This window comes from Anguilla rostrata, chromosome 7, assembly GCF_018555375.3.
Source record: "Anguilla rostrata isolate EN2019 chromosome 7, ASM1855537v3, whole genome shotgun sequence".
Classification (NCBI taxonomy): Eukaryota; Metazoa; Chordata; class Actinopteri; order Anguilliformes; family Anguillidae; genus Anguilla; species Anguilla rostrata.
In genome coordinates, this window is record NC_057939.1 from 20,474,600 (window position 1) to 20,492,168 (window position 17,569).

At 42.4% G+C, this 17,569-nt stretch overlaps 1 protein-coding gene across 3 annotated transcripts; it reads right to left on the reverse strand.

Moving 5' to 3' along the window:
* Positions 1–1,564: 1,564 nt before the first annotated feature.
* On the reverse strand, positions 1,565–17,567 carry LOC135259336 (high mobility group protein 20A-like). Of its 3 annotated transcripts, XM_064343583.1 has the most exons (14): positions 17,413–17,567; positions 17,001–17,178; positions 16,557–16,648; positions 15,375–15,556; positions 14,664–14,743; positions 14,447–14,570; positions 13,967–14,102; positions 13,547–13,605; positions 11,776–11,884; positions 9,331–9,501; positions 6,929–7,020; positions 5,629–5,758; positions 3,141–3,210; positions 1,565–2,254 (listed from the first exon to the last, which is right to left on the reverse strand). In XM_064343583.1, the coding sequence occupies exons 1-13, from the start codon at positions 17,444–17,446 to the stop codon at positions 3,152–3,154; spliced, it is 1,446 nt and encodes a 481-aa protein (XP_064199653.1). In that variant the 5' UTR covers positions 17,447–17,567; the 3' UTR covers positions 1,565–2,254; positions 3,141–3,151. The 3 variants fall into 3 exon arrangements, with proteins under 3 accessions (XP_064199653.1, XP_064199651.1, XP_064199652.1); XM_064343581.1 differs by lacking the exon at positions 17,413–17,567 and having other exon boundaries at positions 17,001–17,367; XM_064343582.1 differs by lacking the exons at positions 3,141–3,210; positions 17,413–17,567 and having other exon boundaries at positions 17,001–17,364.
* Between the last annotated feature and the right edge of the window lie 2 nt (positions 17,568–17,569).

The window sequence follows — 17,569 nt, forward strand, 5'->3', positions numbered from 1 at the left end:
TTTCATCTTTATTAATTAAACAAACTCACAGCCAACAAAAATCACGTGTGCTGTTCTGCCAGAAGAATGCTGCCAAACAAAGGAATAACACTTCTGGTTTTGTTCATGTTTTCTACAAGTTTTTAATGAGAATAAGAATATTTTAGATACTTAAAGAGGCTACCTACAAGCCGCTACCAAGTCCATTTCAGCCACCATTTCACATCGGGACTCAGATATGAAAGTGACTTTACTGTATGTATCAAACTAAAGAAGTGTCAGTTACAGTCCCATCCATGTATACATTTTTAAAGGGCAGTGGACCCCTCCTTATGTTTATGTTATTTATTAATTCAGCCAGGGGGAAAGCAGAGGGTTTCTGATAGGGGTGGGATCAATGTGCAGAGAGAGCCATAGCGGGGAATTGAGCCCCTGGCTAAGGGTGTGGTTTATGGGTGGAGCCACCCTGTGGACTGTGCCACACTCTCCCCCATACCTGCTTTATTGAAGGCTTTCTTAACCCTTTGATGAACAGCTTTTTTAATTCAAAATTCTAAGTCAGTGCTCTATAATCCATTGCTTTCTATTACCAGTAGTGATCATTAGATCAGCATTAGAATGTCCAGTTAAAAATGTTATCACGTTTGCGATCTTACACCAAAAAAGCCTTAAGCAATTCATCCTGTACAGTGAAAGCCCCTTTCTTGAGCCCCATAGGTGCTCTGACACAATGATGTAATACTTCATGCAAAATAGTTCCTTAGTTATTCATAAGCATGAATCACCAAATGCATGTTCAGACATCCTGCAGCTGAAAGAAGACCACAATTCAAAAACACCAGCCAGAATAATATGGGTACAATGCAGCTAATGATTAAGATGAAGACTAGTTATTTTTTCATGTTAAGAAACAATAAACAGAATTCAGTCAGGAATGATCCAGAAGCTTGCATTTTATTTGTTAATCTTACATCTGAACAACAAATGATGTAAAACATTCGTCAGTAGGACACAGAGGAGATGACATTCTAGGAAAAGTATATTGTTCCAACATGATCAGCACATTAGCCCAAGTATTATCAAATTAGACCCAGCATCTTTTAAGTCAGGGGCTTAAACAGAGGCCAATGCACCAATCAGAGCTGAGGTCACACTGTCCGAGAGCTGACCACAAAGGGTTACTCAGAATCCACAGCTGTTTGTGGCTCAGCCAGGGGAAAATGTGAAGGTTTATTCTACACCCTCTCTATCCTTATCTGATCAGCTGCAAAAATGAACACAATAATGGACTTTACTCTCTATTTAAATATTCAGACTCCCTCAAAGGATTCCAGAGGGAGATTGAAGCACCGAGCATATGCATCTGCAAAGGTGAGGTGGACGATTTTGTTTTTGCTTGCAAATACAAACCAAAGAACTCCACTGATCATCGTAAGCGTTCAAAACTTTTTCCACAAAAGGACAGTGGTAGCTGTCAAAGGGGTAGCCATTTTGAGTAATGAGTAAAAATAAAACCATCTATGTTCTTGCCAATGAAACCAACTACACTCTGTAGTTGCATCTATATCATCAATGGTTTAATGGTAAACATTACTAACATTTTGTATTTAGATTTTCTCAAGCTACATCTGAGGTGGAATTCTCAAAATAACTTTGTGCAGTTTCCTCTACATTTAAAATTGAACATTATATTTTACAGCACAGAAATCTACCAAAACTACCATTAAAACTCCAAAAATATCCATCATCACATCAATGATTTAGTGACGTGGGTTTTAGTGCATAAGCATGCAGTAGACCTCTAGTGTCAAGGTAAGTGCAAAAACAACATCGCTGCAACGTTACAGCAGACTGGATAGTCAATTTTTTAAAAGTGTTTGTTTCATTACCTTTTGTTCATGCAGAGTAGTACAGTACTTTACCATTTAAGGCATGTATTTACAGCATAAGACTTATCTTCACATTAAAAATTAAACCTGAATGAACAAAGAATCAAGCCTTAACTGTAAGATCTGAGAACTGATCCAAGGAGAAGAACCGATCCACTGTAATAAGACCCAGCGAACAAACATGAACAAACGAACAGAAGGAAGGAATGAATGAATGAATGAATGAATGAAGGAAGCCGCCGTTGGGCCGTTTCCAGGGCCCTCTGCGTAAAGTGCGTCCCGTCACCCGTCCAGTTTGTCAGTGCAGCGTGTGACGTGGGAAGACCCGCGCCGGTGTTTTCACAGCGTTCGTCACCCTGTGCGCTCTTCCGCCATCTTCACATCACCTTGAGACGAACAGACAAAAACAAACAGCACGAGTCAGTCTGTCCCTGCCCGTGCTCCTCCAAACAAAGCCAATGTTTTTTGGATGTGGTCTGAGCCGACTGAAACGCTCGCCTGTAAATTCCTCTGCCCCTTCTTTTTTTTTTTTTTGCAAATTGACTGTTTTGTCATCCTGTTGTTCTTTTAAATGTTGTTTAAAAAAAAAAAAAAAAAACACTGCACAAACAATACATATTTTCAGTCCTGTGAGTTCTACATTTCAGGGGTGTGTGGGTTTTTTTCCCCCTATTTTCAAAGGAACCTTTAAAGGCACAATGATTCTTTGATATCTTTACAAACCAGTGCCGAAAGGTGACCTATAGGAGACAGTGAGCTGGAGAGTGGCCATTATGGAGTAGGAGACATGGCAAACAAACCAAAGAACACTGGGGGAACCATGTGGCAAAGTGAAGGATTCTGGGAAGGTCAGATTTCAAAGAGCGGACGGTGGCCGATTTCTGACTGTGGCCAAGTTGTGGGGGCACAGCCGATTGTATCCTGCCCTCTGCTGAGCAAATGTTTACTGCAAGAATGATAAAATCACACAGAAGCCCTGGTCTACAGGAATTCCTGATAGGACTGGCCACCTTCTTTTACTGCTACAATTTACCGACAGTCTTATCTAGAGAAAAACAGATGTGAGACCAGAATCACTCTGCTTTGGTGTTTCCCCCTGTAAACCAGAGAAGTTTCAGAAGAAACCCTCAGAAGAACCAATGGTGCACAGCACAGAGATGCTATCGGGTCACAGGGTCACATGACCATGAGAGGTAGCCATGCAAATTTCATTTCAGAACTTATTGTCTCAGAGAGAGTGTTGAGCTGCTGTTGTTGCTATAGTGACCATACCTGCAGTTCTCTCACTTCATCAGAGAATGGACAGATTTAGCCAGATTCTGCTTCTGTATGACAGAGCTGCCTTCAGAGACAGAGAATCAATCAACCTTTATTTAATTGTCGGGAGACACATTGAGGGAATGAGCCCTCATTTACAATGGTGCAGAGGTTAAACCTCTGCACCATTATACAGAGAGAGAAGGAAGGATTTAGGGGTAGTGTGACAGATGAGGGGAAAAAATAGAAACAGTGAGAAAAGGAATGAAAGTGAGAGAAGACAGAGAATGAGAAAAAAATTGAGGGTGACAGAGAGAGGAGGAGAGAGAAAAGGGGAGAGAGGGACAAAAAACCCCCAGAAAAACAGGAAGAAAGCAGAGAGAGGTCTGACAGTTGGAGCCCTAAGCTTGTAACCAGGATACTACAGGCTCAAAGCGAAGGCACACAGAGAAAGGAGCAGGCGATTTACTGTAAGGGTGGGCAGGTTGCCACCGGCTAAATCAAGGCACATGTTGTGCTCTGACTCAGCCATTTGAGTCTTCATTCAATCAGAGCTCTATTTCTGCATCATCCAGGAGATGACCCTGCTAGGAAACACTGCCTATGTTTGTCTCAGCAACAGATAAAATCAAGATGAGGCAACTGAAAGAAAAGACCCATTCGCCTTTAGTATTAGCTGTGGTAGTTGTATGACTTTACATCTTTAGTAGACACCCTTATTTGCATTCCTTAAATGTAACATCTTCTTCCAGCTTCATGACTAGGAATGTACCAATTTGCTAAATATTTACCATTTAGCTTCTAGTTACAACAAATCAAATTCCTTTTCATGAAAGAAGAGCGAATGAAATCAAGTGCAAACTAAAGGCACAATGTCACTACTTCCCCACATAATTCAGATGTCCTCCAGCCGGTACATTAGACCATTACAGGATTATTGTCTTTATCATTAGATAAAAGAAAAGGTCAGATCTGCACAGTGCTTCAGATACATTGTCTAATTGAGCTGAGCCATTTAGCGATGAGAAGAGCAAAGACCATTTCATTATGCAAATCTGTCAGTTCGGCAGTCTGGTGAACTTAACAAGTGATTTCCAGAGAGGCAGTTGACCATGCTTTTCAAACCCATGATTCAAGTCCACGCCAAAACACTAAAGGACTGAAGACTGTGGGAAGTGTCATTATTGCTCCAATGACTGATGTACAAAAAAAAACATTAGACAATTATGTTCCAAGTAAGAAAAGAATATGGGCTCCATTGTTGAGGGGTCCACACAGACCTGAATACATCTGAATACTGTAAAGACATCGTAAATGGAATAATCTGGTTGGAAGATAAAAGTTTAAAAAACCCTATGCAAACTGCATGCTCATTTTTAAAACTACTTTGTTAGATGCTATATTTCACAGGAAAATATAACACAATACAGATAATCTTTCTTATTATACATACTTGACACGTTTGATACATATAGTGCTAGTAACACTATGGCTATCCTTACCTGTAGTGTTCTGCAGAGGCCTATGAGACGGCTGATTCAGATGAAGGTTTTAGGATGCTTTCAAAACTTTGCAGAAAGTATGAACCACTTTTATGCTGCTGAAGTCACGTAAGTTCATTTGTGACAACGCCTCAACTGCCAGAAGTCATAACTGCAGTTGAGAGATAGAAAAATAAATCTGCCCTATTTCTTGTGCTGCCAGAAGGTGTCAGCCATCTTAGTCTGAACTTGAAGACTGTTGGTGCACTTAAGGGTTAATAATGCTCATTACATGCAGTGATTAACAAAGAAAAACTCCATTACAAAGCTGGATTTGAGCCATGAAAAATCCAAGAACCCTAGCTTATTCCTTCATAATGGTGTACTTTCAACAGCAGTTCACTAATCTCCAGATCCGTATTTATGTGCACAACTGTACACCTTGAATTGGACTACATAATTTGCATCTTTTTTATGTGCTTTAATGCCTAAACCTTGAGTACATAATGATGAAGCAAGCTAAGGACTGCCTGTAAGTGTGGGGGTGGGGTGGTGGTATCTTACTCCTAGCCTTCTTTAATGACACCTCTCTTCTTTATGACTTCAGTCTGGCTGAGACACTTCAACACTATACAACCATCATACTAGTGACAATGGTTTTCATGATGTAGAGTTGTGCTTCTTTGTAGGACAGATAGTGACCTTTGTGTATATGATGATACATGAATGCTGGACTGTTGGATAGATAGTATTCTTGGTTTTTATTATAGTAGGCAGGTTGGATTTTGTAGGTAGGTTTTTGGTTTCAGAGCAGATAGTGACTGGTTTGTTTGATAGTGGACAGGTGTTGGGTTGTAGGACAGGTATTGACCTTGATTTTTTGATGGTTTTTATTATGGGTTTTGGTTTCTAGGAAGGAAAGGTGATTATAGTGTAGTAGGGTGGATGAGTGCTGAGTTTTATGGCATAATCATGACCCCAATTTTTATGCCAGGAGCACACTGCATCCCTCCCATACTCACCGGTGTCTATGATCTGGATGTGGAACTGGAAGAGAAGAGGAACCATATTCAGACAGTGCAGCTGAGACTCCAGAGTTGGCCAACTCTCCCTCAGGCCCTGCAGCTCCGCCTCCAGACTCATCTTCCTCTTCTAAAAAGGCACACAGAAGGCAGTGAGGGCCTCTCATACAGCACATCACCGCATACTTCACCACCCCACACTGTCTGACATCTTCTGCAGCAGACGAGAGAGATAGCGCTCATATCTGGAACTACAGTTCATCTCCACCCACTTACTATCTTCTTCAGCGGTTTACTGTCTAATATTGAAGGAGGCGAGGAAGAAGCTCATGGAAAAACACTGTGCTTCATACAGTACACAGGCCCTCATATTTCAGCACAAGGCTTTGACAAGTCTTTCATATCTCATACATATAAGGAGATAACATGACAATAGGAACAGGAAAGACCCCTCAAAACAAGATACCGGTAATCACAAATGCAACACAAATGTATCAAACAGTTTATATATAAAAAGTGGAACAAAAGCCTGTAATGTCACCAATATCCTTTCCATGTGGAGTCGAGGTACATACTGTTTGACTTCACCGTGGATACACAACATTACCGTGCAAAGGCACACAGGCTATGCAATCGCTGCTGAATTATTTACAGGGTCCATCATCCTGGTGGTGAACTGCAAGCTTGTGACAGCTATGGACTGATCAAGCGAAACAGCGCCTTGTGGCTGTTAAACAATGGGTAAAATAATAACTGTGAGGTCGGAGCCTATTCATTCTGTGCGCCTTCCTGTCTGGCTGTGAATGTGTGCAAGCAGCTGGCTGTGAATGTGTGCCCCTGAAAGGCTCTTCCGTGGCTTATTAAACCGAAACACTCCCCGACACGTCCGTAACCAGGCAACAGAGCCACATCAGGAGACATTCCCAAAGTTAATTGGCTTAATTCCTCATTTAGCAGTTCCACATTAACATGAGAATGCCATCTCGATAAGTACATTACCGGACATATATGCTAATGTTTCCAGCCACTCCATCTGCATTATTAAATCTGGGTACTTTTTTCTGGACGAGAACACGGAGCGTTTTGAAGGGTTATTTAAATTTTTAAAGGACACAGATAAATATTAACATTTGAACACGGAACTATAGTTATTTAAATGGTATGCGTTTGTTACCAGTAACCGCTTTACAGCCTTGCTGAAACCCCACTACAGTTTGTGATCAGTAATTACGGGCGTATACAATGCCAGCGCCGTCCCAGAGGCCAGGGAGTAGGCATCTCAGACCGGCACGTTCTGTACCTGCAGCTCCTGCAGCTCCGAGTTCAGCCGCTCCTGCCTTTCCCTCTCCTGGTCCAGGTTGTCTTTCAGCTCCTGGAGCTCGAACTCTCTCACTAGTGAGGCACGGGAGAGGGGAAAGCGTTACTCCACATGAGCAGCATGTGTGGCGAGTCACTGAAACAGGGTGAAGGCGTGTAAATGGGAGCTGGTGCTGCCTTTACTCTGCTGGTGGAACAGGAACTGGGGTTCACTCTTTCTCGGATGAAGTCTGTTGGGTGTTATTTCATCAGTTAATCACAGGAACTTACACAGATACAAATTTTCTGCCAAGATTTACATTACATTAAATGTCCCCATTAAGAAGACGCTTGACTTACAACAATAACATGGGTTACATACAGTCTATTTATACAGTTGAACATTTACTGAGGTAATTAAGGCACAACCACACCTGGGAATTGAGCCAACAACCTTTGAGTTACAAGCTTGGTTCCCTAACCATTACATTACACTGCCTCCCAACCATAAACTACTACACACAGACAGGTAGGTACTTCTGCACAGGTCAATTTTGTCAGGTCCTCAACCGCAAATCCCACAAAATACTACTGCAATTTCTCCTGAGCCTTTCGCCAAAGAAAGAGTGGCCTACAAGATTCTAATCATCAGCCATCACATTCAAGAGTATTCCAGATGGTTTCTGTCCCTGGCCTCTCTGCTGACACAGCTTTCTACAAAACCATGAAATACTTTTAACCCAGTGCTAAAACATGTCAGAGATTGGATAAGCCACTCATCTGGACAGAAATAACTGGGCAATAAAATAAGCAGGTAGCTCTTTACTACTCCCATATCACTCAGTTCACTGCAATTGCTATGTTGCTCTTTGTTTCTGTGTAACAAAGGGCACAATATGGGAAAAGTGCAGGCAACTGCAACTTAGCGTTTTCCCCATAGCCTGAGTTGTAAAACGGCATCAGGAAATAACACCGCTAATCATGTAAACTCCACGGCAGCCCACCGCTGTACAACCGCATTATCACATCTGTCTGCTGTGCCACGTTTTACTGTGAAAAACTGCTAACACAGCAAAACCGGCAGCCACAGCCAAACAAGCAGCAGAAAGAACAGACATCTGAGAGCCAGTCTCTAGAAACCAGTCCCCTGGCTGTGCTGCACTGTACACGGTGCATTACTCATAAAACAGATTACAAGCATACGATCATGTGTATCTGTGCGTGTGAGTGTTTGTGCCTGTGTGCGCACGTGCATGTGTGTGTGTGTGCACGTGTTTGCTCATAAAACAGATTAAGAGCACACAAGCAACTGTGTTTCCGTGTGTGAATGTTCGAGCCTGCTTGTGTGTGTGTGTGTGTGTGTGTGTGTGTGTGTGTGCTTGCGGGTGTTTCATTTGCTTTAATTGCATCCCTTGCTTGGAAGGCTTGAGCAGTGTTGCTATATGCTGTAACTGAAAGAGGACTGAGAGGCTCCCCCTTCCTCCATCTCCTTTTGATGATGTGTTCCACTGAGCTTCTGGCACTCACACCTATCGTGCTAAATTTCTATTCATATGCCCAGTTTACTTTCATATATTTGGAAAATGTTTAAGTTTACTGTCAACAGCTCTTCACAAAACTTCTGTACAATCTGGCATTCCACCCAGACAATGATTAAGACATGTTTACAGCTGGTAATTACAAACTTGTGTGCACAGCTGATTAAATTGTGCAGTGTCGTAATGAGAATATCAATATATCAAGCCATGAATAAACCACACATTACGCATAATACTATATGCTTTTAAGTCAAATCTCACAGTAAACTCTCTCCCTCACTGTCACTCTTCTCCAGAGTAGGGGGAATTTAAAAATAGTAAAACCATTACACAGCGGAAGAAAGCACCAAATTTGCTACAGACACTCTTTTGGATGTACAGAACCATCTCAGAAGGGGGCACCCAGAATTTTGGACCCATGAAGTGAAAACTAGAAATGGCCACCTGAAAATCTCTAGAATTCCCAAAAGGTGCTATTCCTTTTAAATGCAGGCAAATTATGCTTATTTAATCATTTACATTTATAGAAATTAGACAAATATGAAACAATGATTCACTACTGACCTGAAACTGGTGTGTATGTGTTTGCCACTGGTATCTATGCATGTGGTCAATGCGTTACTTGTTAGTGAGTTAGGGAGTGAGCAGCAGTACACTAACGGTCAGTACTGTACATTTGGTAGAAGTCAGTGTGTTTCCTTTCAGTATGTTAGTAGTCAGTGCGCTAGCTACCATTATGTTAGCAGTCTGTGTATCACTGTTTAGTGAGCTAGCGTTCAGTTTATGAATCATCAGTGTGTTAAAAGTCTGTGTGTGAATGGCCAGAATATTTGTGTCCAGTGTGGTGGTGCAGGACCATGACACCTACGGTTGACCTGTCGAAGTAGCAGCTCTTCCAGGCTGTTCAGGTCCAGAGCGGTAAGACCACACAGTCGCGCTAGCTCCCTGTCCTCGTCGTCTTCCTCTTCCTCATCTTCATCTGGATCTTCCTCAGGCTCTGCCACTTTTCGCTGGCTGCCACTCTCCTTCTCAAATTCCTCTGGGGACAAGCACCGGTCTTTAACAGCAGCACTGGGACTTAACGAGTCTCGCTCTGTTCATCAGTTTATCAATGTAGCAACTACTGTGCAACAGTCTCAACCTTTCTCTCCTGGAAAGGATATTATGTGAGTTAAGCTTCCCGCAATATGATTGGTTCTACTGAATTTGGGCCAGCGTTATGTTATGGGTCAGTGACTGAGCTGTCTTGAATTGCTGCCTCCAACAGGAAGCCCACCTACACAAAAACATGATTCATCAGGCAATGTATCAGGCCATTGGTTCATTAGGAAAACACATCACTGGAATCTGCACAGACTTATCCCACATAAGAGTGCCATCCTAGGCAGGCACATAATACAGTACGGCTGAGTAAGGCTGCTAAATGCACTTGTTGGACTGAGTTGGGGCTATGATACCAGCTAGCTATGACCAGAATTTAGTGGCCCATTGATATTCACCAGGTGGCTATAAGTTATTAGCTGCAGACAGAGAGATGCACTTTTGATGTGCTGTGTGGCTTGTAGCACATACAAAATTCACTGGCCCACAGAGACCTTAACCAGAGGAGTATATATGTTCATCTATGGTGCTCTCTGTATGGGTGCAGGTGGGCGTTTTCATAACAGTGCAGACAGCATAGTAAACAGGGTAAGACATCCAGGCATGCTGTTGTGTGGAGCGAGTTCATCTAATAAGACTATTAAACAAGGATTATCTACTCTGAGCAAGGTGTCAGCCCTCTACTGAGATTAGGTGAGAGTTTAAACTGGATGGGACAGAGAGAAGAAAGAGACAGGTGGGCTTGCAGACAGGTAGATGTAGACTGGAACACAAAATTGAAGAAAGAAAGAAAGAAAGAAAGACTGCCTGGTCTAGGGACTGATAGCTCTTGGGTATACAGCCCTTAACTGTGTCTCCTCTAGCAGAACACTAACAAAATCACAGAACTGACAATCAAGTGGTAAAACAGACTGCTAAGAGATCACACCAAAGTCCATGCCCTAACATGCAGTTGCTTACCCACAATGTTAATAGTGTTAAAATTAACGCTAATTTTACTAACATAACTGGCCACAATCACACTGTAGTTACACAGGAAGCAGTAACCAGAAGCCGATCGATGTCTGCCACTGCACAAACCTTGCACAAACACTGCCACCTAATGGTGATACACACACATGGCATTTCCATGGCAGCAGCATGGCCACTAGCCCTAAATACAATAAGCAGCCCACCTTGTTTAAAAGGTGGTGCTCAAAATAAGACCCAAATTCCATGTGGACCAGATGTATCAAGTGAAGGTTATTCAAGTGAGGCATGCACTTCCTCTCTCCTCTCTTTCTCTCCCTTATGTAGGGCTGTCAGATTTTGATTCAAAATTTTTATATTCCCTGAATAGGTAATAAAAATAACGGTTAAACTACACAAGCATGTAATTTCTTAATCATATGTGCACAGTGAAAATCTAACATGTTCAATAAATTATCTCTTGCTTTTGAATTACAGTTGTTTCCACCGGTGCACAGTCAATCAGGTTTTGAGAAATACAGGAAAATATGACCCTAGCTGATTAATGTTCTGCAGAAAGAGATGATGATGGTTTATGGAAGCCAAGCAACACTACCACCTGATCGGAATTATCTTGTGTGGGAGGAAAACCATTACACAGCTAGCACAGAAATACCTGAGCATTGCTGTTACTTCTGTTCAAGTGGAGCGTGTTTTTCCTCAGAAGAGACATTGTCAAAAAAAAAAAAAAACACACCACTCTCCTCTAACCAAGTGGACCTTCTTGTGCTTTTGGCAAATCATCTCTAAAAGGATCCTGATGTTATAGGTTGCTAAGCTCAAATGTAGCTGTTTTTCATGAATTTTTCATCAATGTTCCCCAGGTCATTATTACAGAATGTGAAGGTTGCGGGCAATTTCAAATTGATTAACTGTTATGTTAAAAAGTACAATATCTAGGCTGTCAATGAGCGATCTGGACTGTTTTCATGTTGTGAAATGATAGTCTAGCCATTTGTTTACTTCAGGCTATTGTTACAAACAATAAAACCATCAATGTACCCAGGGAATAAGAGTTAACCAACCATGATTTTTGTTTTGTCACGAGCAATCAAAAATTTATGCTAAATCTATAGGCCACTTTCCTTTTTCTTTGTGCCCTTCTTGCACCCCCTTGTGGATATAATATGGATAACAGGAAGTACCTACCTATACAGTTCATGGCAATGCAATAATTATCAAATCAGCTGACAGCCCTACTCACCTGTGAGTGTCAGCAGATGTTGTTTGCCCAGCAGGTGCTCCTTCTTGTTGTGTAGAGAGCTGAAGTACTGGTTACAGGTACGGCAGTACAAATCGCTGTTCTCCTCCCCCTGGGGGAGAAAGACACGGAGCACTCGCAGCGACTCACACACATTCTGCATTCAGAAATCAGACAGAGTTCGCCGCAAACAAGCAGAACTACAGTAGCGTGGTCATGAAAATAGCAAAAGTCCACGATGTTTCTTCTATGTAAAACCTTTGAAGGAATATTCCAATATAGATTTTCTACTCGCCATGAATTTTCTCAATCTATCCGCAAGTATTTTTTATTTTGAAAAATACTTTTTATATTGCAATGAACTCTTTTGTCAAAATACATGGGAGTTAATGGTCAAAACGCATGCTTAAACTACACTTGTCAAAATTGCCCCCCTCAGGTTGTGGATCCTCTGTATTCTGCACAGGTGGCAGTGCATAAGGGTTGGGGAATTGGGCTTGCAACATCAAGGTTGTTGGTTTGATTCCCAGTTGGGGCACTGCCATTGTATCCTTGAGCAAGTTACTTAACCAAAAAAAAAAAAAAAAACAGATTGCATGAAAAGAATGAGTATAAAGTGTATAAACTTATCTGGATAAAAGCTTATGCTAAATACCTAAAATGTAATGCAATGTAGCTCTGCACAGAAGAGGAGAGAATGGCCATAGAAATACACCATGATTAGCTACCCTTGCACTCATAAACTGCAAATACCAACACTTTCTCAGTTCAGCTCACATCAGCAATTTTAAGGACACAGCAGATCCATCCATCTTAAACTTGGCTGCCATATGTGAACAGTAAAGAAATTAGAAGTGACCTTGTCATGCTAAATTTGAGGGAAAAGGTAATTTGTGAATATTAGTAGAATTCACAATAAGGGTTTTTTAGGGACTAACACTGACTCCACAAACGGAGTTCTGATAACCACTGGAACCTCCCAGGACAACACAGTCATTTTTTTCTTATGGGAATGGTATGGAAAGTGTGTCTGCTGGGATTACTATACAGTAATTGATTCTGTGCTCTACCCAAACACCTTCGATATTCCTAATCTGTTATCTCTGAAGTTCCAGTGAATCCAGCTAACTGGTTTGGTTGTCTGCTCTAAACCCAGAGTGCTGTGGGATCAAAGCCCAATGATGCCGATTCCACAATATATAGACAAATACAAAAATGGACAGATAAATAGTCATACATATCGGCAGAGACAGATACGTGGATCCTGATAAGAAGTACAGAAAGGTGCAATGTCTTCAACTATGATAAATGTGCAGATTACAGATGTCTTGCAATAGAGTTTCAGGCTGGTGAGTGTCAGAGAGGATACATGTGTCCAGTCTGTCAGGGGACATTCCATCATGTCAGCAGGGGAGAAGGAGGGCAGGGCCTGGAGAGGTGGACCCTCACTCTGATTGGTTGACTGCTTCTTGTGTTTGTTAGGCACAAATTTACTGCTCCTTCTCAATGTCAGTTTCAGCCTTTACGCTTAGTCTTGCATTTTTTACTCCTCATGTCTCAAGAAACTTCTGAATGACAGACGTGTGATAACATCTTCTCACTTTCTCCACATTCACCTCTGGTGATTTATAATCTTTCAGCATTTGCTACATTATGCAAGACCATGCTAAAATTCCATTAGCAGTCTTGCTATGTGTTTTAACTATGTTTAAAATGGGCTAAATTAACATTGCTTAAAAAGAAACTCATATCATGTTTGTAGGTACATACTCACATCCATTTGTGACAGCGTGAAGACTTCATTTTCAAGCTCAGCTTCATCACACAGCACACCTGAAACCACAAAAAAGTTTTTATTTTGAATTACTTTTTATAGTATTGCGATATAAATTGTGGGGCCCGTCAAAAGAGTGGTTCCACTGACCATTTTTTCTGCATTAGAGCCAATGACCTCTTGTTTCATGTTGTGTTGTGTGTTGGCTGATCTACCGGTGGCGGTACACTGTGTCCTGCAAGTCCTAGGTGTCCCAGGCAGTCAGTTTTTTATTGGAATGCCCAAAAATCGAAGGTCCCCCCAGTCAGCGATCACAATTTCGCCCCATGTCTCCCTTCCCCCGGCCCACCCGCACAGTTTTCCAGTAGCCCCATGATTGGAAGTGGGACTCTCCTGGGCTGGTCTGCCCATGTCTCTCACCCTGGGTGCCGCAGAGATCCTTGACTCTGTTCAGGGCCTTCCTCCTCAGGAAGCCTCTGTAGGCCTCAGTGTTCTGGTAGGCGATCAGCTCCCTGATGTAGCGCTGCTTGTCCTTCTCTGCCTCGTTGTTGTACTTCTGCTCACATGGTGTGAAACATCGACCGTGTGTTAGCGTTTCTCTAACTGTCAAAACTACAGACAAACCCAGTGCAGGATACACTACATATCTAACAGAGGGCATGGCGCAGTCAATCTCAATCCAAAATACACAAAAGGGTAGAATACATAGCTATCTAACACAGGGCAGGGGAGAGTAAAACTCAAATGCATGATAGGGTGAAGTAAACATCTAAAAGAAGGATACAGGATACAGTAAATCTTTCATATAGGGCAAGGGAGAGTAAACATTTAACAGAAGACATGGTAAAGTACATTTTGAATAACGGGAAAGATAGAGCAGAATAAAAGCAAGAAACAGACCTGCTTCTCCTCCAGGGAGAGCTGAGACCACTGGACGCCCAGCATCTTGGTGATCTCAGTGAAGGGGAGGTCTGGGTTCTCCGACTTCAGCTGGACCTTCCTCTCGTTCACAAAGATCACGTACCTGGGCGAGGAGAGAGGGTCAGGGTTAGGGGAGCGCACTGAAATGACCCTGGTGATTCCCTCAGTCCACCTTCTCTCGCTCGCCCGTTCTCACCCTGTGGTTGGCGCGCGCGGTGCCGAGAACTCCCTCTGAGGTTTCCTCTTCTTTCCCTTTGGCCAGCCGCCTTTCCGTTTCTATGGAAACAGACAAATGGATGTCACCTGTTAGCCAGCGGGCACAGAGAGAGAGAGAACTCAGAGCCCTGCAAGAGAGGATTTTCCCAACTTCTCCCAAAGAAGGAGACGTGTTTGCCACACGAGAAGTTTGATTGCCCTGTCTAATGAGCCAACACTTCAGCCAAGTAAGACGGAGGAGGGGTTGACATTTTCTAGGTAAGACACGCACTTTCAATGCTAAACAGGACTATAAATGGATGAATACGGAACAGCCACTGGAAGCTGCCATGACAACACATTCACTTCTCAGATGGGAAGGGTAAGGGAAGATTGTCCTGGTGAGCCTACTGTACAAGAATTGCTTCTGTTTTGCGTTCCACCCAAATACCTCTGATATTTTGAATCTGTTATCTCAGTGAATCCAGTGAATCCAGCTAACTGTGTGGTTTGAGCGTCTGCTCTGAACCCAGAGAGCCGCAGCATCAAAGCCCAATTAAGTCATATAGAAGATGCTAGTTGCACCAAAAGGGATTGGTTATGGATTAACCCATGCACAACATGGATTAATCCATAACTGCACAACAAGACAGAGTCCTGAGCAGTGTGCAGGTAAACACCATGTTGCTGCATACCCAAGCTGAGACACTACCTTAGGCTCTTCTGTGTCCTGGTCCCGGGGTTCTGACTCCGCCTCCGGGAGAAGACAGGGGTGAAGGGGTTCCAGGGGCTCCAGGTGCTGTAGGGGTGTGGGCTGGGGGTGGACGGAGAGCAGCTCGGCCCCTGGGGGCAGTGGGGACAACTCATCGTCTGCCAGCAAGGGCTGCGGGGGGACTGGGAACACACAACCCCACACACACATACGCGCGCAGGCACGCAAGTGCGCAGACACACACACATACACACACACACAAAAGTGTTACTTCAGGTCAGCAGTAGTGTCACAGAATTCAGTGAGGAAACATAACAGTGTAAGTTGCAATTCTACAGTTTAGAGCGACAGTTTAGAGCTGGAGTTTTCCAAATTTCATTTAATTGTATCACTTTTTTTCACCATCGATACCATTAATAATAAACAACGAATAACACTGTTAAATAAAAACCATTAAAAACCAGTTAGCTATGCAGTCAAAATGTAATTTCAAATGTGTTTGTGTCAGACCATTCTGGAACATCCACTTAGGGGAGGGTGTGGATTTCAAGTGATTAATAACATTCAGGGGGGCCTTGAGGAAACCTGACACTGCCCTCAATCTGACAGGTTGGAGTTCACCTTTAACATACACATGAGTATCTATGGACAGCGCAAATAAACCTTCGACTGACACCCACAATCTGACATCTCAGGAGCCAATAAAACCAAAGCAGGACCAACAGCAATTGCATGCATTACACTTCTTTAAACAGTGGCTGAACTAACAGGTAGGAGATGACTGTAAGAGATATCTCTGGAAATCTTATGCCTGCTCTGTCTGAATAAAAGTTTGGTAAAGTGGGTTAAATCAGTCTCTTAGGTATAGCATCCTAATGAGATCCAGGAAGAGTAGTTTATAACCTGCTTTATTTTAGACTTATTTTATCAGCTGGATATTCACAGATTAAATACCGTGAGAAGAGCTGAAAAAAGTGTTTTCATACCTTAAAGAATTTACAACACATCTGGGTACCAGGTTCATACTGAGTTTATGACTTGAATTTGAGACAGGTAGACCTACTGTATGCCAACCTCAAACAGCCAGCGATAGCCCGTGACAATTATGGACGAGGAGGTTGCAGCACAGAAATGCTTTTTTACTCTTTTAAAGGAACTAACGAAACGCTAAAATTGTCTTACCCTCTGTCTGAAATTCGAGACTGGCCTCCGTGGTGAGTTGGCCCACATATGACACAGAGCCCCCACTAGCATCTGTCGCGACACACACTATTCTGCGAAAGTGAATTGGTAAAGCAAGCAAACGTAAATAAAAATCAAAACACATTACAGCAACTGACACATCGCATCAAACGTGTCCAGTTAACACAAAACATTAATAAGTAGGCTTAATATACTTATGGAAACCATCTAATCATTGCATCATAATAACTGCTTTTCACGCAAGATAATGTTTTGTATCAGTTGTACTGCTAGCTATCGAGATGCAGTAGCACCAGAAATAAACAGCTTTTGATTAAGCTCCAACGTTTTTTAATCTGTTAGCTCATTATATTTTACCTCCAACGGTCTATTGCGTATGATCAGGTTTTAAAAAAAAATCACCAAAGCGATTTAAGAAAATACCTCTGTTGTCCATCAACATTTTGAACAGACACAGTGACAGGTACACCATTTATGAAGGCAGCAGGTGCAGAACTGCTCTCCTCCGCATCTTCGCTACTAAGCCCGCCGGCAGTGACAATGTCAGGATGATTCCCAGAATCCCCCGGCTGCAAACTTGAAATCGGGTCTAGATCGTAACCTGTAAGGGAGATTGGAGTGACATCACCCGGTGAGACAACAGTCATTGAGCCTTCTGTTAAAATCGGATTCAACGAACTATCCAGGTTCATAGCGGGGAACTACACATTGCCATTTTCGGTTACACTGATCAAAACATCCTCAAGATAACAAGTGTCAAAGCTCAAGCAGAAGCAATCGAACATGGAGCTCGCTATCAACAATAGTTAGCCAATGCTGGCTACTCTAACTTTACCCTTGAGTTGATCGTGTTCATCAACAGGAATCATGGTCGTTTATGAAAATTTAATCTTGTAACTATCCATACTTAGCAAATTAATGGCTTGGATGGCAAGCAGACTCGAATTAATGGTTCAGGTGGCAAGCAAATTCAAATTCAAAATAATCAGCAT